Raw genomic sequence first — 23238 nt, 5'->3', positions numbered from 1 at the left:
GGTGGTCAATGAGCATCCGTGGTCCTAGATTTAAGCGCGTCCCACACCGTTGCCAAAAGTCTCTCAGTCCTAGCCCTTTCGGTTTCCAGACTACTGCCACCTGCTGTTGTGGAGGGCTATTTCCCCTCAGGCCGATGCGGAGAGAATGCCTTGAGACGTAATCAAGTGCAGCTTTTTGGCAAAGGCTCAGGCGACATGACGCAACGCCACAGTCAGCCTTCACCGTCTCTAGATCTTTGATGTCAGTTCGATCTGTCAGGGGCCTTTAAAGATAAACCGAGGAAAGTCTAAAGTCTCTCTAGCTAAGAAGTCAGCCTGAGCCCGGACCCCTCTGATATCATGTCGTCACCTGCGATCAGGAAAATGTGTCCTCTTTCACCATTTTTGTTCTTTGCTCCACTTCATCTTTTCTTGTGCAGGAGTTTCCTGAGATTTATGTTGCAGCAAATGAACTTTAGTGTAGTTTAGCTCTAGTTCATAAAAAGGTTGTAAAAGGCCGTAAAAATGTCTCAACATCAGTAAATTGTAATTTGAGTAGTGTTTCCCTCCACTAAAAATGCTTTAAATGCTTAGAATAGATAAAACCTTTAAAAAAACACATCCCCTATGCTTTTTTTTTTTTTTTTTTTTACAGCCTTTCTGCACATCCAGTGTCAGCACGTTGTCTTTAATCCGTCCAGCTGAGATCCAAACTCAGACATTAACAGACTGTGAGGACTCGGTGGCTTTCTGACCCCACTGGTCCGTAGAGGTCCCGCCATGGGGAAGACTGGGCAGAGCACGGTGGACTTAAACTCCCCAACAGAGGTCAAACAAGCGGTTCCCTTTGAGGAACTGAACGCTGTGGCGCCCCCTGCAGACGGAGCAAAGAAAGAGGAAGAGCCGCCTGACAGGGGAAGCTGGAAGGGCAAGTTTGACTTCCTGCTGTCGTGCGTGGGATATGCCATCGGTTTAGGAAACGTCTGGAGGTTTCCGTATTTGTGTGGCAAGAACGGAGGAGGTAAGAGAGCCGAGATGAAACTGAAAAAACAAAAAGTGCACAAAGTATACAGTCTGCTCTGATGAATATTGATTTGCTCCATGAAAGAAAATCAAGGCGATAAAGCAGTGACGTTTTATCCAAAATCACCACAATAAATCAGCTTTTCCCTTTAAACCAAATCACACAGATACCTTTAGGAATACATTCTACTGGAATAAAGTGTTTAGCAGCACAATAACTTTCCTAATGGTCATTTTTGTCACACTTTTTGAAATTATCCTCTGGCACGTTTCATAAAATTCTAATAAAAAGACAGATCTTCAGGCAGGAGCAGCTTTTTAACCAACTCAAGCCGAGGATATGTCATTCTCACTATACTATTACAACAAGAACATTTCTTCTAAAATGAAGAAAATGAATCATTTGATTTTGTGTGTCAGAGACTTTCTAATACGATAATATGGCGTCACAGTACACAGCGATGCTATATTATGCCACTAAAATGACACATCATTGCAAGGAAAAGAGTAAATGCATGCGACTTTAATTTATAATTTGTTATTTCTATCTACATGAACTTCTCAAACGTATTCTGTGTGCCAGGAGCCTTCCTCATCCCGTACTTTATGACGCTGGTGTTTGCTGGGATACCCCTCTTCTTACTGGAGACGTCTCTGGGACAGTTCACCTCGGTTGGAGGACTGGGCGTGTGGAAACTCATCCCTATGATGAAAGGTAACACAGGTTTTTGCAAAAAGGCAGATATGGACGTACATATGTGTGTCATTTATACATCTAAAACTGAGTGAGAGTGAACTTGGAGCCGTGTGAAAGCTACTTTTTGTCCAACTCCTAGAAGTAAAAAATTGATGCATCATCACTGATTGAAAGTCTTCTGAGTCAGGGACAGATTTTACTTTTTTGGGTGCTTCAACTCTTTTTACACACTCTTAACTTTTCGCTCATTATTCCAACCTGACAACGGGCTGTCTCTTTAAACAAAGATGACAAAAGGAAAAAGAGGTAAAATGGTTTTGCTGACAACTTATTTTTTTTATTATTATTTTTTATTTAAACATCTTTGCTGCTCGGCGGTAGCAATTATACCTCTCTCTGCCTCCAAGCACCAAAGAGCTTCAATGAAGCACATTTTATCTGCAGCCAGCACAGACAGCAGCGGTTGATAGCGAGGCTGGGGCTGCGCCAGGTTTTTGCTCAACGCCAGAGGCAAGTAAACATTAGAAACAGCAAAATAACAATGACGAGGAAGATGAAGAAGAAGAAGAAGATGTTGAGTGACACCATATTTCTTTTCTGTTAGGCAAAGTTGGTGCTCTAGTCATTGTCAGTATAAAGTGTTGACTTTTGTACCTTACATCTTATATTACATATGACTTTATGTGTTAGCTGACCTTTAAGATGTTTCACAGTGCAATGCCGATGTCTCTTCCCTCTAAAGGTGTTGGTCTGGCTGCGGTGGTCCTGTCCTTCTGGCTCAACATCTACTACATTATCATCATTGCCTGGGCTCTTTACTACTTATTCAACTCCTTTGCTTCGGTATGTAACGCTGAGAAACAAACCTTTGATCTGCTTCAACTGAGTTTTGAAAGTGGAAGAAACAAGTTGTGAATGCGACATTGACATCATGACCTTGGCCATATCTTGCTCTGGGACACATTTGGCATGTGGACCATGTACCGGGGACGACACCACTAACTCTCTAGTTCCTGGACTGAGCCAGGAACTAGCGTTGGTTCACTTTCACTGCTAACCTCTGCTTCGCTTTCAGCAGCCACTGGCAGCTGTATTTATTGAACAAAGTGCTCGAAAACTCTTTGTAATACTACCTACGGAGCACTAAACACTGGCTAGCAATTGCTAACAAGCACCTTTCTGTCAGCAGTTGGTGGAGACCAAAACAGAGCTAAAAGTGTAAATTAGAGCTCCAGTCTTCAGTTGTTTAGAAGCATGGCTTTATATGATACGATAGAATAGCTAAATATTTGCTAAATGTGTAGATATGAAGCATTTTTTTGCTAATATAAACTTTACAAGTCCATAATACATGTTGTGTTCACAGTTTGTTCAGCTGATCGGCATTGTTTTCAGTAGCAGAAGCAATTCTCACTGAACGTTTTATTTAAAGGAAATTACCATTTTTTACAACCTGGACCTTATTTCTGGCATAAAATCCGATCGTTTACTCACCCATTTGGAGTCCTTCGGAAGATATTTAGCTCCAGCAGAGCGCCGCATATATCTATATAGTGGGAGTGATTGGGGCACCGAAACGCAGCCTCTAAATAACGCATTATCTGCTGCGAAACTCGTTCGTTTCACCAATATTTTGTTATGATACGCTAGTGCTATTCCCCGTTGAGTCCGGAGTTAGCTGTTATCGATGGATATACGTGGCAAAAATGACACCAAAGTTAAATGGGTGAGTAAACGATGCCAGAAATAAGGTCCAGGTTGTAAAAAACGGTAGTTTCCCCTTAAGACTACGAGCCTTTATAGATAATTGGCGGAGAAAAAAACTGGATAGAAACACAAAAGGAATGCTAACAACTTTGGATCTGATCAACTTGTAAACATGTTCTATGAGAAAACCCTTAAAGTTTGTAATGTGCCGTTTATGTTGCCCCCATGTGGCTAAAAAATGTACTGCTGCAGATTCACCGTCCCATCAGATAGAATTTCACTTCTGTATTATTATTTGTGTTTTGTACCTGACTGCAGCCAACCAGTTTTTCATCACCTCATCCATAAGTCACAGACATTTACGACTTGTTTACTGCCTCCATCAATCTGCAATGGCTTTATTTCTCTCCTTTGTTATTTCTTTGCGAGACGGCCCGGCTCAAAGAGGCCTGGTGGCGGGAATATAAAGACTTTGCAGATATATTTTCACCGTTTCTTGTGCGCAGTGTTTTCAGCTGAAGGTCGAAAGCATAGTCGGTTCACTAAATGTCATTTTCACTGTTGGATGGTTTGCCTTTCTGTCTCTGTGTCCTTTGTTCTGAAAAGTCTTTGTGCAGTTCGAGGCTGCTGAGTCACAAAAAACAGGTGACTGAAGAGTCAAGGAGACTCAAGTAAACTTTTATTTCCGATAAAGTAAATGTAGAAGCTTGTGTTAATCCCACTAAAATATATAATGAAAAATGCAGAGATGTTTCATCGTGTTTTGTCCTACCTGTTTCAGTTCATGGATACCGTATGCGTGTGTTTGCAGGAGCTGCCTTGGCAAAGCTGTGATAACCCCTGGAACACAGAGAAATGTTTTTCCAACTACAGTCTGACAGACACCACCAACCTGACCAGCGCTGTCACCGAGTTCTGGGAGTAAGTCAGTGAGAAGCTATTTCTGGAAAATGTTTGCGGCTTCCTCTGTCTGAATTCGGTGCATGTGTGTTTCTGTAGGCGTAACATGCACCAGATGTCAGGTGGTCTGGAGGAGCCAGGAGAGGTACGCTGGCCCTTAGTGGGCACGCTGGCGCTGGCGTGGGTCCTTGTCTACTTCTCAATCTGGAAAGGAGTGGAGTGGACGGGGAAGGTCAGACGCTGCAAAAGTTTTTCTTAACTCGCTCCCTTTATTTCTATGCTTCGTGCTTTCTTTGACCTCAGATTGCTTTTGCAACATTACACAGTCTTCTTTATCCGAGCTCCTCCTGCATATTAAAGCTGCAATCATGCAAACATGACTCTTCTCAGGAGGCAGACCTCCTGCTGTTGGTGCCCGAGTGGAGCCAAATAAAAATGGATTCAGTAATACAAACAGTTAAATATTCAATTCTTAGTAGTACAAGCTGCAAGGCTCTAAGGATAGTATGGTCAGCTGGTCCACTGCGTCCTAGTGTGAGATGCAAAAGTTTGCAAGAAAGAAAGTATAACTCTTGAAACAGACAGATATATGGTAAAATCTTTGTCATGTTTCAGTCATGTTTAATACATTGATTTATTTACTTCCAACATCTACATCCACTGTTATACTTGCATGCTACTTTGTGTTTAGTGCTAATTAGCACTAAACACAAAGTAGCATGCAGGCAAATTGAAATTAGACTGTGGGAATGGTTAACATAACACATCACTATGTTAGCATTGTCCCTGAGGTTACACTGATCAGGCATAACATTATGACCACCTTCCTAATATTGTGTAGGTCTCCCTTGTGCCTCCAAAACAGCTGTGACTCATCAGAGAATGGACATGGGCCTTCTGAGGGTGTCCTGTGGTGTCTGGCAACAGGATGTTGTTAGTGGGGGGCCTTTGGGTCCTATGGGTTGAGAGGAGGGGCCTCTGTGGATCATCCCACAGATACCTGATCAGTTTGTGAATTTGGAGGCCAGGTCAACACCTTGCGCTGTTCTTCATGTTTTTTTTGAGTCGTTTCTAAATCAATCAGGCTGCATCCTGCTGGGGATGGCTGCTGCCATCAAGGAGTCTGTTCTAGGCAGGTGGTACATGGGTGGCCAGGTCCAAAAGCTTCCTATCAGAACATTGTTTTGTCACAAGATGGTCAATGTTATTTACTTCTCCTGTCTGTGGTCATAATGTTGTGGCCATAATGTTGCCATGCTTTAAAATCAAAGCATCTTAATTTGTATCCATTAGTCCAGTGGTCCCTTCCAAAAACTAACACACCTAATGTGCTTCTAGTGAGTTTTTTTTTTTTTTTTTTTTTACATCATTTACGACTTGTCTTGCTCCAGGAACCACAATTAACTGGTTCGTTGCCCATTTAAACATCTTGTTTCTCTTCTTCTTCTTCTTCTTTTGCAATATATTACTCTCAAAGAGGATGCAACTCAGTCAGAAACTTCTTATAACCGCTTCTAAAGCTATTGATCCGTGCCAGAATTTGAAAAAGTGAGCTTCTAAAAGGGCGACTTTGATTGATCGTCCATTGATCCAGAACTAACACTGACATGAATGATTGTGCATTAGACTCAGCTGAGGGGTTTCCGGTCAAGCAGGTGGAACATTTAAAGCCCTTCGCCCACTTTACTAAACGTTATATCGTGATTTTTAGTTGATTTATTGGAACTGGAGACGACAATGTTTCGATTTAGTCTCTTCCTCTTTATAAATATACCGACTCTCCTTTGATTTCCTGTGTTGATGACACCTCTGTCTTGTAAAGTTTGTGTCTTTATGATGCCAGAGCCAGTTGTAATGTTAGAAAAGAGCAGAGGATGTGTTAATTGGCTCGAGAGCCTAACAACAACCTGAAAAAAACCCTGTCTCTGTGTATTAGTTTGTATCATTTTGCTGTCCTCCTCTCGATTCAGTGCAAATAAAAAATGTTTTATCTTAAACGGCTGCAAGATTTAGAGCTGATAGGAAGGGAGTAAAAGGAAATAAGCGTAACTCTCCGCACTGCCTGGGATTTTTAAATTATCACCAGTCGAGGCAGAGTATATAAGCAGAAACACATTTACACATTCCCTGCCAGGAATAATTGGATTTTAATGTGTGGCATCTGAGAGCAGTGAGAAAAATGAATTCCTCCAAGGCCCTGGCCTTGACGGACATTACCAATTAAGCATAATGATTTTGCTACAGAACTGCGGGCCATGTCCTGCAGATACTCTTCTAGAGAGAAGCCATGGAAATATTTCAGCATCTCTCCCTCTCTCTCTCTTTCTGTGCACTGTTTGTTTGCCACTGGCTGTTTGCAGCATGTCATTATTTAAGGCTTATTTAAATGGCTTGTTTGCGATTGTGATTATCCTGAAAACAAATTCCTAACCCTATTTTAACACACACTGACGCCAACGTTACTGTATGACTAATCATTTTCAACCAAAACCCATGTTTCAGATTAAGCTAACACCTCAAAAGAGCTTACTCCGTCTCTCTTAGGTGGTGTATTTCTCAGCCACCTATCCCTACTTCATGCTGTTCATCCTGTTCTTCCGAGGAGTCACGCTGCCCGGGGCCATCGATGGAATCCGCTTCTACATCACCCCAGACTTCAATAAGCTCGTCCGATCTGAGGTACGCACAGCCGGCACACATCGAAGCTCGCAAATGTGCCCGCAGACAAACATTTGCACTGACTGTACTTGTTTCTGTCGCCCTCGAAGGTGTGGCTGGATGCTGCAACTCAGATCTTCTTCTCGTATGGGTTAGGCCTGGGCTCGCTCATTGCGCTGGGAAGCTACAACACGTATCACAATGATGTCTACAAGTAAGGACAGGAAATCAAAGCTTTGATAGTTAATATTGTATTTTTTCTTTTACCCTTACTCTTTACTTTGGTTTTCCCTCCTCAGGGATTCCATCATTGTGTGCTGCATCAACTCCTGCACCAGCATGTTTGCTGGATTTGTCATCTTCTCCATCGTAGGCTTCATGTCCTACATCACTAAGAAACCTGTACAGGAACTGGCAGCATCAGGTATGACCCTAACGGATAAGAAAAGCTCACAGATGATGTTGTTTTTGAAATAGTATGTGTGCTGGAAACATACATGCAATTATGTAAATGCATATACGTTGCAGATAAACGATATGTAATTTGTAATGGTCTTGTTTGTGCCATTTAGGTCCAGGTTTGGCGTTTTTAGCTTATCCTCAGGCCGTCACCCAGCTTCCCATGTCCTCGCTATGGGCCATCCTCTTTTTCTCCATGCTCATGATGCTGGGCCTGGACAGTCAGGTATGAACAATGCATTCACAACTCTTGGGACTTGTATGTGGGCGGGGCATTAACTGTGCACATCAAAATCCAGTTGCAGGACTAGAGCCAGAAATCTCCAAATCTCATAAATTACCTCAAGTGATCTCGATTGAGAGTAAATGTTTAAAAATTAAAAATAACCTGAGGGTTTAAGAGTTAGAAAGTGAGACCTTTGCGGTCTGCCACTTATCTCTGCTTGAGGCTAGAAGCTTGAGGCTACGTTAGCAAGAACTAGCATAACTCAGAGAATTTCGCATTTCCGACTTGAAAAGCTGGCACAACCTCACCAACCTTAAAATTAAAAATAACCTGAGGGTTTAAGAGTTAGAAAGTGAGACCTTTGCGGTCTGCCACTCATCTCTGCTTGAGGCTAGAAGCTTGAGGCTACATTAGCAAGAAGTAGCATAACTCAGAGAAGTCACATTTCTGACTTGAAAAGTTGGCGCAACCTCACCAACCTTAAAATCCAAGATGGATGTTGGGCACCATGCATTGACAACCAAAAGTTTAAACTAACCCTAATGAGCCTGACGATATTATATCTGGGCCATGCTAGACTGGTGGAGTTCTCTATGTTACACCCATGCCTCTCCATAATGTTGTGTTTTAGTTCTGCACAGTAGAAGGCTTCATCACAGCGCTCATGGATGAATATCCAATGGTGTTGAGGAAGAGGAAGAAGGTCTTCATCCTCATCGTCTGCTTGGTCTCCTTCATCATCGGCTTCTCCAACATCACGCAGGTGCAGCAACCACATCTCTGTATATTGAATGAGCAGTGTCCGTTTATGAAATCCAAACTGTGCGGGTTTAAACTACTCACAGCCCGCGTGCAAACCCATGTGAGACTGAATATCATAAAGACCGTTTTAAAAACCCAACACGCGTGAACACCGTTTCTGACACTAGGGAAAAGAACTCGTGCATTATACATAATGACAAAGCGGATCCCACAACAACCTGCAGTGTACATTCACCATGCATATTTTATTCAATAAAGAGAGGGGTGTTAATATTCTGGCTCTAAAAGCAGGTGCGTGCGTCTCTCTGTGTGTGTGCTGAAATCTCTCAGGGTGGCCTGTACGTGTTCAAGCTGTTTGATTACTACTCCGCCAGTGGGATGTGTCTTCTCTTCCTCGTCTTCTTTGAAACCGTTTCCATAGCCTGGTTTTACGGTAGGAAATTCATTTTTGCTCTACAATTGCCTGATTGAAACAAACGTTGCAGACTAAAATTAAAAGCACAGCTGAAATAATCTGAGGAAATCTGCATAATCAAGCATATAGATTTTGTACATTGCCGTCCAACAGGAAATTACATCTATCTGCTTCCCTTCCTCTGATAAGACCCTCGTCTTTCACCGTCTTTCACCCCATCATGCTTTTGTTCTTGCTGTTGTTCTCTCTCCATTAACACACACCCTCCTTCTTTTTCCTTCTCCTCTCTTTATAACACAGGAGCTGAAAGGTTTTATAAGAACATCGAGGACATGATTGGCTATCGGCCATGTGCCTGGTGGAAGTATTGTTGGATGTTCTTCACGCCTTTGATTTGCCTGGTAGGAAAAGAAAGATCATTGATTAAACCTCCCTGACCTTTAACCTGCTGAAATCTTTCAATGTGTTATTCCCAGTCAAGCTTCCTCCTCGCTCAAGGAGATCTATGTACCCATCAAGCTGCAATGTGCAGGTGCCAATCGGTAGAGGATTGATGTCATTGCAGCAAACGGTTCTTTTGCCATGAAGTGATTTGTACTTCATCTCATGGCCTGTCCGGCCCTCGGGGAAATCATGGCAATGTAGGGAAAAGGGAAGTGTACTGTGAGCGGAAATGGAAGGCAAATTAAGTGGTAAAAAGACAAAAGTGCAAAAGTGATTATTTGATAATTTGCAGGTTTAAAGACAGAAGAAGCTACTTGGATGAGTGGTGAAACATCTTCTCAAAAAAACTGTACGAGTCCAGTTGCCTTCTTTTAAATGCTTTTTTGGAGTTTTCGTAATGGTAATGACAATGGGTCACTGGCTTGCATGAAATATGGTCACAGACATTTGTCCAGTCTGGTTTAAATGCAAATACCTGAGAAGCTAATGAAAATTAGCCTAAACTGCATTTAGCGTTAATTAGCAAATATTAACTGTTAGCATGCTAGCACATAAAACTAAACTAAAAGAAGTGAATGTAACCTTTAGGGTACGACTCTACTTGTAGAGTTGGGCTCTCGTTAAGGCATCATGGGAACAAATAACGCTGTTCCAAACATGTTTCTCCTTTTTTTTTTTTAGGGGGTATTTACCTTCAGTGCGATTGAGATGACCCCTCTGACCTTGGGGAAGTACGTATATCCAATGTGGGGCCAAGTGATTGGGTGGTTCATGGCTTTGTCGTCCATGATACTAATCCCAAGCTACGTCATCTATATGTTCTGCACCACAAAGGGCAGCATCAAACAGGTACAAACTTTCCACAGGACTCGTTGTCTTCTCAGATTTGAATGTGCGCTTGTTCCAGATAAACAGAGGTCTAACAAGGATACCGTGATGCAGAGCTACGGCAAGGAGTGTAGAAAAGAAAGTAAACAAAGTAATATAGCAGAGGAGACAGAGGAGGATTTTTTTTCTTATGTATGCTGAAGTCATTTGGGAATGAACAGAGAAGATGAGTTTGGCTCAAGGCCAACATCATTATCCTGGTGTTAGGTAGGAGAGAACATTTTAAAGGTGAGCACAGCTCGCTACAGATGTTTTGTTATTGCTTTTCAAATATAGTTTGTGTTGAATGTAAGCAACAATTTTAACAGCACAGCTCTTAACTCTATCTTCTGTATTACTGTTTGTCACTTAATCTGATGCAACTCTCTTTATGTGACCACCAGCGTTGGCGGATGATGACAAGTTCCCAGGAGGATGAAAAACCATCGGGGCATGAAGAATTCACTCACACAGGGAGCGTGGGCGAAGCTCCTGTCTAGCCAGGATCGCCCAGGTTGATATGATCTGACTGCAGGGACTTAATCTAGTCAACACTGAAGCCTGACAACTGGACAGTCTTGTCTCTACAGTATTGTATTACGATTGTTTTCCTCCGTCTTAAATTGCGCTGAAAAATCCGGCAAACGAGGAAAAACCGTGAAGAGGTTCTTCTGATAAATTTAGAGCATAGAATGATTCCTTTAACTGTAAAAACTGACCACAAATTAAATGCTATAGCTCAACGATGAACCTTTGTATGAAATCCAAATGCCACATATGACTGTAAATCCCCTCCCTTCTTGTAAATCTTGACGACTCAACCATAATGAATGTTTTTATACAGCGAAATTAAAGAATCTGGTTAAACTTGATCTGAAAACTGTAAAAAAAAAAGTCAATAATTATTTGCTTATCTTGCAGCTTAAAGAACAAGCAAACCGCTTTGATATAGTTGTCCACAAAGTAAGTGTCACTTTTACCATTAAACATCCATTGATGTCTTCGGTCTTCAGACAAATAGAAGGAATCTACACATGCTATTTACCATACTCTGTCATCTAACACAACTTTGACGTACTGTACGTATTTTTAGTTTGAACTTGTGTATATTGAGGAGTATTCACGGAAATATGTTTTACGATATTAGAGATCTGTATATAATATTATTGTTTCATTATACTATGTATATTTTTTTTCGTACCATTGGATGATAAAACAAAGCACTAACACTATAAGGCAACTCTGAAAAGCAAGCATCTCCAGAACACACTTTTTATGAGCTCAGAAATGGTTTTTAATAATTTTAAAAGGTTTATTTTCCTCAGTCCACTTAAAGGGTCAAATATAAATTGACCAAATTTGGGAATACATGGTTTTCTTTGGACTGCAACTTAATGATCTGTATTAAAGATTCACATGTGTGACTTCACATATGTCATGTCAATAAAAACATCCAAAAAAACCCCACAGTAGATGGCACCTTGTGACTCCATTTTTAGTGACTTGCATGTAACATATTATAAAATGACTTTCTGCTGAGGTCTTAGCAAGGCAACTTTTTATTATTATTATTATTATTTCATTCCTGTTCTTCTCTTCTGTTGTTTCCTTAAAGCCTTTGAGGAAAATTAACTTCCTTTACCAAACACTGACAGATTCAGTATGTTGACAGCATACTTCTGTTCAACCACTACTGTAAAATGGTGCTTTACACGTCTGGGATTGTGGTGAAAAGTGATGCAATCCGAAGATTTAGCCCAGCACTGGTACTGACTCTGAAAATGTTTTCCTGTTGGATTTTAACCCTTATAACACTGCAGGCTTTACACATAAGGGCACACACTAGAACAGCTTTTATAGTGCAGTATATTAACCTCAATGTTTCTTTAAGAAATTGCTCTTCTAATGAAATGACTCTACAGGCCTCTTGGGGGCAGCAGAAACAAGATTTAAACCGAACATTGATAGGTCCTCAGGAAGTTTCGTTCACCTACAAAGAGTTAGTTGTCTATGGTGATACAAGATTCTCCGCCATCACGCCCTGTGTTTTCATGCATACTTTTATTCCACTAATATTACGAATATGACAATTTTATTAATATGATATGGGTCATGTAAATGGTATATATTTCATTTGAATATTCCAAGTTAGGCCTTTTTTCTGAATGTAGCATTTTTCAGTTAAGCAAATGTGAAATGGACATCCACGCCCAAAATAAAAGCCTGCGTTTCTTTTTTTTTAGAAGGAGCGACACACTTCATTTTAAACTTTATGCACTGACTTTGGCATCAAAAGGTTTTAAGACGTGAGCAAATACTGCATTGTCAACCTTGTCCAAAAGGAAACCAGAGAAAAAATCTGAAAAAACTATTTGGCTGCTTGTGAACATGAATATGAGTGGAACATTTACTTTTATTAGATACACCAACTGATTACTAGGACTATTTATGTATCTCCTTTGAACAAGGCAAAACCTGGAATATTTTGAACATATAGACGTAACTTTCGTCACTTTTGGTAGCGACTTTAGGTCCGACAAAACAGCTGAAGCATGTTTAATTAACTCGTTTCGAATTTGCATTTCCAGCAGACATGGAGCAACATTAGCATTAATTAAGAGTCGGCTTTTACCTCAGTTTTGTTCTCCACCATTCTGGAGGAACATGTCTAGCTATACTTTGAGGCCAGTTGTTGCATCTCTATCAGCTAATTCTTTACGTTGCCTCCTGTGTACCTTTATGTGCTGAGCCAGAAGTGTTTAGTGTTTTTTTAGTTTGCGTAAAGGCAGACAAAGCCGAAATAATGAGCTGACGGACCCTGCTCATGGGTCATGGAGCAGAATCCGGAGACAATTTGTGGTTTGTACGAGTCTTGTGATCCATTAATGTATTAGTAATCTGTTGTGTTGATTTTGTTCAAACTGTGTTGATAGTGCAACGATAACCATTTCCACAGCAAGCTAAAACATACCAACTCCCAAATCCAATAACCAAGGCAAACCATTGTGGTGAATAGACTTAAATCATCTTTAATTGCATGTTGATATACTGCAGAGACAGGTAGAGAGGGGTTCAAAGCCAACTGAGGAAGATGATGGTTCATATCGGTTACACTCAGTTTCCGCCTGTCTATCCATAAATACGTCCACTATTTGTGTTTCTTTTAACTAACATGAGCAAACCACAGTGTTGAGGAACCGGACAAGATCCACGCGTCGTTCATGAAGCAGTGCACTGGTATGGCAGAGCCCTTTGGTGCGTTTCTTCATGAAAGGTAACCTCTAGTGCGCTTCATTCGCTTCACTCTCAAAATGCTACATTGGTTGACCTTTCTTCTCCTCATATTCATGGTTTTTGCAGACACAGCGTATCTGCCCCCCAAAAATGCATAAACACATTGTTGAGTAGGAAGAATTGTGCAACCATAAGCTAAGGGTGGTAACAGACTGAAACAAAAAAATGGCCGTGAAAAAGGCGTTTCTAGTTTGCCGAGAGGCACGTACCCGTCCAAATATCCATTTTCATTTTTTAAGGGGTGTTTACTATCGCAGAAAATTCAATCATTTCACCACAAACCTTCTTTTACATCATAAGCAGCAAGATCCGTCATGCACAATAAATTCTTGTGGGGTTCAAATAGGCCTTCAGAAAGATGGCATGCATGAGAAAAATCAATCACGATACATCTGAAAGTTGGTTTAAACAAATAAAATGGCTAACCGTAAAATCATCATCAATCAATGGACTCTCTTTGTGACACAACCTTCAAAAGTTTGCTTCTAGCCAGTGAAAGTATTGAACTAATCATCCCAGATCTTCATTCAAAATTTTCCCATTGTGTTATGAAATAAAAAAAAGGAAAAAAAACACGCAATCCCTAGGGTGAACAGGTAATCAGGATGGACTTGTTTACTGGGAAGGTTTGCTGTGAACAGGTCACACACTCCTCATCTGCGGCAACAGTCTGTGCAACCTTTTTTTTTGTGCAACCTTTGTCTTTTCACGGGGTGAAATCAAAAGAGGAAAAGGACAGAAAGATGAGATAGAGACCTCCCTGCAGTGGCTCTGTGATTATAAATCAACAAATCAGACGGACAGAGGTCAGATGGGAGCAGAGTTAACTGAACATCCATTCCACAGTACCTGCTGGGGCTTATGTTTAAAAGATGGACGCATTCAGGCCGGGGCAGTCGCTGACCTATTTCAGAATGAAGGACGCTTGGCGGGGCAATAGCAATTTGAAGGGGCTAAAGGTAGCTTGCTTGTTCTTTCCGACACTGCTCGCAGGTGGTATTTACAATCTAGGCTGAGGTGAAATAGAAAGAGATCAGATAATGCATTCTTTTTGTCCCATTCTTATTTAAAGCAGGGTAGCCAACAGCACAAACAATACCATTGATGCCAGCGTTTGCAATATAAGCCGCGTGTAGTTTTTGCCTTTTTGAAAATGTCAGATGGAGAAAGGTTAGGGGGGAAGAGAAAAACAGTCACGGGGGGATCTGAAACGAAAACCCGGGAGTCGTACAGACACGCACAGAGACGACGGTGTCCGGGTGTTTTCTTGGCCCGGACTGCGTTTAATCCGGAAAACACACACACACACACACACACAGAGGCGGCACGAAGGCAAATTAGAATAAAACACACATCTCGACATTTTACAGCTGCAGCAGAATCTAGTCTTGGTGGATATCCTGAAAAAGCGAAGAAGCGTTTGAACAGATGGCAGCACGGTGCGTCGTACTCACACACCGCACGTGATCGCGATATAGAAAAGGTTCGAGACCATTTCAAAATATGCAAAACCCTTTCCTTCATTAGCAGATAAAAGTGACGAGAATTCCTGGGAAGCCTTAGCGATATTAAACATTAAGAGACGAACAACCGGACTATCCTGGAATGACTTTCCGGTTCAGGTGCGATCCTCCTGATCGGTTGGTTCCCGTCATCCGTCGCTGCAGATCGATCTACGGAGAGTGAGCGTTTTCTGACGACAGAGAGCCACAACACAACAGAGAATTGGATGGCAAAGACAGTTTATTGGAGGATGTCACTTTGTTTTGTTTTGTTTTTTTTTAAATCCGGGGCAAGCGGAGAAGAAGAGTAGAAGAGAGAAGGCCCTCTATCACATAAATAAATCAGCAACAGCGCAAATGGGTAGATTTCTATGAAGTTTTGCTATTTCTTTTTTGTACTCTTTGAGGGAGAAGCCTGAAATGACTATTTTTTTTTAATAAGCAAAGGATTTTTTCTTCTCTTTTCTAGCCCTAGCGTTTAGTCAAGTGCAAAGGAGTCCATGTTTAGTGGAGGCGTATGTATTTTGGCACACGTTTTTTTTTTTCTTTTTTTTCCAGTTTAAAGTGTCAACTACAGCACAGTAGGCATGAGGTTCCCGGGGACGATAAAAGCAAACGGAAGCGGAAGGTCCTCGGAGCGCGTGTCCGTCCACCGCTGGAAAAAAATTCAAGCGCTCTGCGTATTTCTGTTGTTCTCGTTTGTTGGAGAGGTGTGAATACTGCGACTACAAGGAATCCATCCATGGACTGAACACCTGCGATTTGTTTTCTAGCAAGAGTTAAAACTGACAAAAAGTTATAGAAATTTGTTAAAACTACGTAATATTTCAAAATACATGTGGAGTCAAGTAAAACTTTATATATGCACTTATTTTTCCTTGTCGTTTTTTTTAAAACCTTGTTTTTTTCTTTAGTTTTTTTCCTTAAATATATGCATATAAGTGGGGTTTTATTTTTTCATTATAGCTCTTTCATCTGTATGTATATATGTACATTATGTACTGTTAAATAGGTAGAGAAGGGGGACGGTTTATGTGAAAGCCTTTCAGGGGAAGAGTACTAATTTATCTATTTACACCATGCTCCGAGAGCCACTTGGGGTCCGATGTAGACCGAGGCGAGGGTCTGGGGGTATATACTGATGCGGGTGGTTGTAAGGTGGAGGTGGGGGAGGCAGCGGGGGCTGGTGGCCGTCGTTGCCGTGCGAGCCATCCGGCGAGCGGACAGGGGTGGACATGGCGGACTGACTGAGCTGGTGGTGGCTGTGGTGGTGGTGATGCTGGTAGTGGTGGTGGTGGTGTGTGGGCGTCTGGCTGAGGAAGGCCTCCACGCGTCCGTGGCTGCTGTTGTCGAGCATGATGACCTTGACGATCTGCTGACACTGGATGAGTGCCTCGGGCCGCAGGTCGGCCATGCTGACAGCGGGCTGGTGGTGGTGGTGCTGCTGCTGGAAGGGGAGGTGGTGGGCGGGGGTGCTCGCCGCTGACTGCAGCTGCGGGTGCTGAGGCGGAGGAGGCGCCGGCCCCTGGGTTAGCCCCTGGGGCGCCTGCTGGTAAAGCAGCTCTCCGCGGTGGTTAAGAAGGGCCACGCTCTCGGGACTCCGAGCCGTGCTGCTGCTGAGCTGGTACGTCTGAAGCCTGTTGTGAATTGACACCTAGTTTAGAAAACAGCCAAGAGAACAGCATCAAATGTTATAAAACTGGTTCCTCCTCTACAATTCGTCAAGCCCTCTTTTTCTTTTTTAGGGGGGTGGTGAACGCATAGCACACACACACACGCACATACACACAGGGCATGCGTGGGGGCTTAGGTGTTAAGGGTCGGTGGAGGTGTAAAATCATTGTGATTACGATCCACTCCCCTCCCTCCACCCCCACAAAGTACTGGGAACAGTGTCGATTGGATGCTGGGAACAGCAGTGTGTGACTGGGGTCGGGAAAACAGTGGTGGGGGTATGGGGGTGGGAACGATGCTACAGAAGGGGCCCGGTGGTTCCAAAGGGGACACTGAGGGCCCCTGTGTCTCCCTTCCAAACCACTGTGTGGCACTATGGTGACAGCGGACACGAGGATACTTGGGGGTCGAGGTAGTCAGAACATACACGGAGGTCATACGAAGAAGAAGGGTAGGTGGAGGAAGAGGAGGAGAGGAAGTGAGCAGACTGACAACCACAGACGTCCACAGGCAACACTCACTTAGAATGCAAACCTCCAGATGTCGCATCTGTTTCAGTTCTCTATTTTCTGCAGACATTTTCCTGTCTCTGTCTCTCTCTCTCTCTGTTCTTTTCCTTGAATTATTTTTATGTAGCCTATTTTAGGAATCAAGTCACATCTCCTTTGCTAACTGCTTTATGCAGCGTTTCTCAGAAAACATATGCCAAAACTACAATTTCATCAAAATTCATAGAATGAGCACAATCTCAAAAACATATTGTATGTGTTGGGCAAAACTAATGGAAGATTTGAAAGAAACAACCAATCCAGTGCAAGCTATTTTCAGATTCGTCAAAAGCTAATGGCTACTTAACATTAGTCAACTTGTGACATTAGTCGGCTTGGGACAAGTGTGAAATGTAGCTTGCACATAGCTAATTTCACATAGCTTGTTTTTACCCTTAAACTAGATTGAGTTGTATAATTGGCGAATAAAACTACATTTATTTAAATGCATGAGTTTTTGGCTAATGTACACCCCACATCATTTGTAGTGGTGTGATTCCTTTTAGTTTTTAAATGGGGCTTGCATTAGCATTTAAATAATGTGCCCATTTCTTTGAATTTTGTGAGACTGTAGGCCACGTATCAAAGAAGTGAATTTTTAAAAGGACTCATTCCAGTAAATGTAACTTGGGATTTGTTGCCAAACCGTGTAAATGTTTGTCTCATTTGTTTTTAGCTAGCCAGTTCTGTCCAAACTAGCTAGCTAGTTTCCTAGCTAGTTGCCAACTTGCTAACTCTGCACTTTAAAGAGGTTGTTTCTCAGACTGCTGCACTAAAAATCTTCGTTTTAAATTAGTTTTTGATCTAATATAAGTATTTCAATCCCAATATAATTTTACAACAAAACTCTTCTGTGTGAATAAGTCCTCTGGTATCTGTCCTGCAGTATAAAAGACCTTTAATGTTTAGCATCCAACGTCTTATGGAAGCGTTCTCGCACTCTCTTACAGCAGCTGATGTAACTCCATTAACATGCTCCTTTTCAATCTAAGTTTTATCCTTGACTTTGCCCACGTCCATAAAGTACAGCATCACGGGCTCTGGAGCGCCTCGGATAAAGAGTGACTTTATATTGCCTATCAGAGGTTTAATTTCCAAGCAGGCTCGTTCTGTGGATGAATACCCGTTAGATTTTTCTGAGGCCCCAAGGTGACATCTTATAACTGCATTGTTCAAAATGAATGGATAAACCATATTTAACAGGACATCTTTGTAAAGATGCAAACAAATGTGACGCCTTTGTTCTCTTGGATTAGTAATGGATGTACTATCACTGACACAAATAGAAGAAAAGAGATGGCAGATTAAAGTCCAGGCATAATATTTAATAGCTATCCTTGGTTTCTTTGTGGCCTGGTTGTATTTAAGACCTTTGGTGAAGTCAAGCTGGGATTGACTGTGAAGCAGGTGGACTGAATTGAAGGACCATTAGCTGGATTGGTTGCACCTGGAAAGAAGCTGGCAGGGCTTAAAAGGACAAAGAGTCGCTGCAACCCCTGTTTGCCAGCCTTTGTTTTTGTGTTTATGTCCAAAAAAATGACCCATATTTTCTGATTAACTGTCTTTAACAAGTGTTACATTATGGGGCTACATATTAGGCAGAGTGGTTTTTATTCTACCCCCAAAACATGAATCCTCCAGCGGAGAATCTGGGAGACAAAAATCACTGCCTGTAAATTTAATCGCAAACAAACTGTAAAAGTGTGTGGGGAAAAAAACAGGCTTTTAAAAAGTGATGGGGATGTGTAAATTGCCTCAATTGTCTTTAATTGTCTCGCAACTAACAACCCATTTTGACATCTCAGCACAGCCTTGCCTATTATCACCACTTGGAAGCAGCTGGCAACATTAGAATTTAAACACTTTCTTATCAAATCTCCCGAGATTAAAAGCTTGCCACGAGATTTAGCATCTGTACATTCGTGCCTCTAGAGCGAGCGGGATTTTTTTTCTCCGAGCGATCTCTCCTGGTCCCTGAGATAAATGTGTTTCGACAGCTAGCGGCTCCCCACCAGCCCCTGACATTTACTGTAGGCTACGTGACAGAGGGGAAGATTGCTGGCGAAGGTAGCTCAGACAACCATGAAGACTGACCTGAGGTGCAAACATGGGTGAAAAATAGGAAGAGGGGAAAACCTTCAAGCATACGACATATGAGAAAATCTTATTTCGATTGGAATAAATCGAAGCTCTTCATTTGCGTTTTATTCTAGTGTTTTTTTTCTTCCTCTCTGGTGTGGCTTTTGTCAGTGAGATCTATAAAACCTCAGATCAAATTGCACAGTATAAAAGCTCTTTCAAATTTAAGTTAATCAAAGTTCCCTATTATCAGAACCTAAAGGCTGCCAAGAGTGCCAGTATGCATAAGTGAGCAGTGAGCAGATATTGCACTTCACACTTTTCTTAAAATCTCTTTTGTGTAGAGTCAAGTACGCGCAATCGCCATTCAAACCGGCGCCTGCGTAAAGATTTACAGCCGTAACATGTGACCAAAGAGCTGTGTGGAATTAAACAGCCGCTGAATGTCAAATTGACCCCGTGTATTTGGCTTTTCGCTTCAGCTTTAAACTCCGCAGCCACAAAAGGGACGAGGAAAGGTCACCTCATGCCTCTAGGATGGTAATTGCAAAGCCCAGACGGTACTGTAGTTCAGCTTGCTTTCTTGCTTGCACGAAATGTTTGCACGAGTCCCCCCCCTCTCCCCCGGAGGTCTGGCGAGGGGCGGGGAGGTGACGACTCGGGGTCAAATGAGCGTTAAATTTATCTGCCTGCTTGTTGCTGTGTTAATTAAGGTCTCGGTGCATGAATGCGGGTACGCACACATGCGCACAGAATATGTATTCCACGCATGTCCCCATCTGCTTTTAGCAATGGCTGCTCTGAATTGTCCCAGTGGAGTCACAGTTTCTGCCTGAGCTTGTGAAACTAATTGCAACCTATTCCTTGTTAGCTTCTGAGTCGGATGCATTTTAAGTGTGAGGAGAACCTAACTGCTATGGTTGTTCTAATTCCCCCAAACCACCATCTTTGATTTTTTTGTATGACAAAGGAGTCCTTTTATCTAATATTAGTTGGCTCGCATAGTTTGGTAGGGTCACCTCACATGCCCACAGCACTTTACCCAGCAGCACTCGTTCTCTCATGCACTCTTCACCCACGCTTGCTTGACGCCTCTAGTCCTGAAGATATGACTAGTCCTGTTTTTTTTTTTTCTGTTTTACATCCTATCTCATCCTACCTTGATGCTGCGCTGACTCTTTCTGCTCTGACTTACCTGCTTTTTGGGACATGGACCTATCTCTAACCACTTACCTCAACTGCATTGTGTCCACTTCTCTCATCTAACTCCTGGTTTCCTGAGGGTGGGGGAAAATAGATGGAAAAGGGGGGAAAAAGTAGGGCAGCAAAATCTTTGAGTTATACTGTAATGTTATTTCAATGCAACTTTAAATGTTTTAGGACTATAAAAAAACAGCACTCTAAATTCAATTTAAAAATCAGTTTTGTGCGAGATATATTGTAAAGTAGATTCAAAAATCGCAATCAGTGGCGCCAATCATGAATAGCTTTCTGGGAAATGTAATAAGTAAAACTAGTCGAGTAAGTTTTTCAGTTGGCCACTTGGAGAAACGCTCAAACTGCTAAACAATGGCAAATTTGGTGGTAGGAACCAAAATTGTGGATGTTGCTTCACAGCGGCAAATGTTTGCAGAATCAACAGTATGTGCCACTCCCATTGGTCGTTGCCTCAATCACATTGCCCCAAAGTTGATATTAAGTTCAACTTGGTACCACCCATTGGGTTGCCGACTATAGTGACGCTAACTTAGCAAAAAACACAACTTTGCGGAGTGGTATAAGTGTATTCTCCAAAATAAAATACAAATATTAGCAAATCCCAGTTTGCTAATGTAGAGTTTTTCCAAAACTGCGGCATTAACATTATTTATGCTAAAGATTATGCTAAAGTCCTTGATGCTGCACCATCACTATCTATTCATGGAAGAGACCTAATTTTATCTTATTGGATAGACCAAAAAAAAACAAACAGTCTGATGTTAGTTTAATCTGCTTTGCAAGAACAGCTCCTTCATCTGCATGTCAGCTTGCGGAGATGCTAACTTTATGCTAGGACATGCGGTTTTAGCCACAGTGTTTCAAACAATATTAAGTAGTTAGCTCAAACTCAGGACATTAAATATCAAGATTGTGCAACAGACGTGGCAACAACGCAAACAATTTGCTCAAAAAAAGCCAGACTAGTACAGCTTTACTCAAAGAATGACTGCCTCTTACTATTTGCCAACTCATTCCAGAAGTAAGGTAAATAGTCCCAGAACCAGTCTTCACCAGTTCACAGTTGGTGTGAGGATGTTTCAAAGCCAGTCTCTCACCTGGCATCAAGTAAAGATCTCTAATACCTACTGGGGGCATCATCTTCTAGACTCCAGTGATAATCAAACCTTTCATATACTCACAGTCGTGTGTTGGTGGATTCTATTATGTTCTCAAAAAAGAAAAAAGCTCAGTTTTGAAGAATACAGTTTGACATACAAATGATTGTAAAACTTTGGAGCAGTGCAGGTTTAAGATCCTTCTGCACTGCTCTCTTTTTAAGAGTTTCTAGCCTACTGGTAGGAAACTGCAAACTGCATATGTGCCATGCTGGAATTGAAAGCGTGCAGGTCTGAAAACAAGAATTAAAGATTGAAATTAAAGGTTTAGCTGTTCCACATTGCTAAACCTTTTAAGATCTGTTCCACAGATTTTAAATAATCCAGTCTTTTTGAAGTTAAACTGCTGCTGGTTACGTCTACTTTTTAAAAATATCATACATTTTTCTTTGTCAGTTCATCTTTATTCTGACAGCAGTGCAGCCGTGCACAGCCACTCACACACCTGATGGGGAGCCCTGTTTGCCGCGCAGCTCTAGCTGTGTGCCGTTGTTCTTTACCGAGTGTGTCTTTGCCCCCTGCTGCTTCTCCAGCTCCCCTGCAGAAAGCGGAAAAACAAAAACGGTCCTCCTCAATAATCATCGTGACGGAGAGCGGAGAGAAGGAAGCAGATAGACTGGTTGACGGTGATGAGTAAGAGTGACAACATGAACAGGCATGATTTGTGTGCGCAAGCGTGCACATACACAACCCACAAGCTCTTTTTTTTTGCCTTCCCCTCCCGCTCCCGCCCCAAACACGACTCTCCGTCTCTCTAATTAAACTTTACACTTGATGGTAATTGCATGTCATTTCCAATCACGATGACTAAATGTTGTTTTGTTTCCAACACCGCACTGCATTCTGATGATGAATCACAAAACACATAGGTGAGGCTTCAATGGTGCGGTACACCACGTCGTTCAATTATGTGTAGTGCTAATCTGAGAGGAACTAAAAGGAAAATGTCAGGTTTCGTAATTTAGTTCTTAGAAAAGGTAGATGATGCTATAACTTTATTTTGCATGTCTTTATTGTCATATTTTTTTCCCAAGATAATTGTATATAATAAGTGTCCTGGAAATAATTTATTTTGGTACTAAATGAAAACTTGACAGTAACTTTCCTAGAGTAGAGTATTTCATTGGATGCTAAATTTGTACACGCCCCCAAGTGCAGCATGAGTCATCAGCATTTAAAATCGTAAACTCTAAAATACTACCAAGAATACAAATTAAAAAAACCCATTTATTTTGTCAATTTTGGGCCAGATGCTGTGAAAAGGCGATGCATAGAGCGAGACAAGTCATATAAAATGACTTCAGATTTTATTTAATGGGACCTTTAAACTTCAACATTGCCTTAATTAGAGAAAGAGAGAAGGGAGAAGCAGAAATATTCCATTATTATTTTTGATTTTTGTTCTTTTAACAGCCATGTGCATGAGAATCCAGATAAACAAGCTTCTTTCTGTTTCAAACAGGGGAAGCCCCAACACAATGGAGCCTGCCACAGGCCTGTTTACTAATGTGCTACCAAAACGAAGCCCTTGGAGGAGAAATGTGATGTTTGTCTGAGCAGGTGCCAGCTCTCCACATTTAGAAAATGTTCATGCCTAATGTTCCGTGAAAAAGTTTGTCGTCTCCGTAA

At 41.8% G+C, this 23238-nt stretch overlaps 2 protein-coding genes across 3 annotated transcripts in view; one reads left to right on the top strand and one right to left on the bottom strand.

Annotated features, from left to right (window-relative positions):
* Positions 1–759: 759 nt before the first annotated feature.
* LOC311508703 (sodium- and chloride-dependent GABA transporter 1-like) lies at positions 760–11458 on the top strand (the record flags this gene model as incomplete). Of its 2 annotated transcripts, XM_084573621.1 has the most annotated exons (14): positions 760–1000; positions 1586–1717; positions 2442–2542; positions 4218–4327; positions 4406–4538; positions 6851–6985; positions 7075–7178; positions 7264–7388; positions 7537–7649; positions 8281–8412; positions 8742–8844; positions 9127–9227; positions 9952–10119; positions 10542–11458. In XM_084573621.1, the coding sequence occupies 14 exons, from the start codon at positions 760–762 to the stop codon at positions 10635–10637; spliced, it is 1794 nt and encodes a 597-aa protein (XP_084429747.1). In that variant the 3' UTR covers positions 10638–11458. The 2 variants fall into 2 exon arrangements, with proteins under 2 accessions (XP_084429747.1, XP_084429746.1); XM_084573620.1 differs by lacking the exon at positions 10542–11458 and having other exon boundaries at positions 9952–10428.
* Positions 11459–15872: 4414 nt separating this feature from the next.
* iqsec3a (IQ motif and Sec7 domain ArfGEF 3a) overlaps positions 15873–23238 on the bottom strand; it is a gene marked incomplete at its 5' end in the record, with an annotated part of 100712 nt that continues 93346 nt past the window's right edge. Inside the window, 3 exons of the mRNA XM_084573426.1 lie at positions 15873–16587; positions 20468–20511; positions 22055–22147. Coding sequence (XP_084429552.1) covers positions 16006–16587; positions 20468–20511; positions 22055–22147 — 719 coding nt within the window. The 3' untranslated portion in view covers positions 15873–16005. The remainder of the gene's footprint in view (positions 16588–20467; positions 20512–22054; positions 22148–23238) is intronic.

The sequence above is a fragment of the Chelon labrosus genome (genome assembly GCF_963514085.1).
Source record: "Chelon labrosus genome assembly, chromosome: 23".
Lineage (NCBI taxonomy): Eukaryota > Metazoa > Chordata > Actinopteri > Mugiliformes > Mugilidae > Chelon > Chelon labrosus.
Note: the sequence above shows the minus strand (reverse complement) of the source record. Positions and strands in the feature narration are given on the sequence as shown.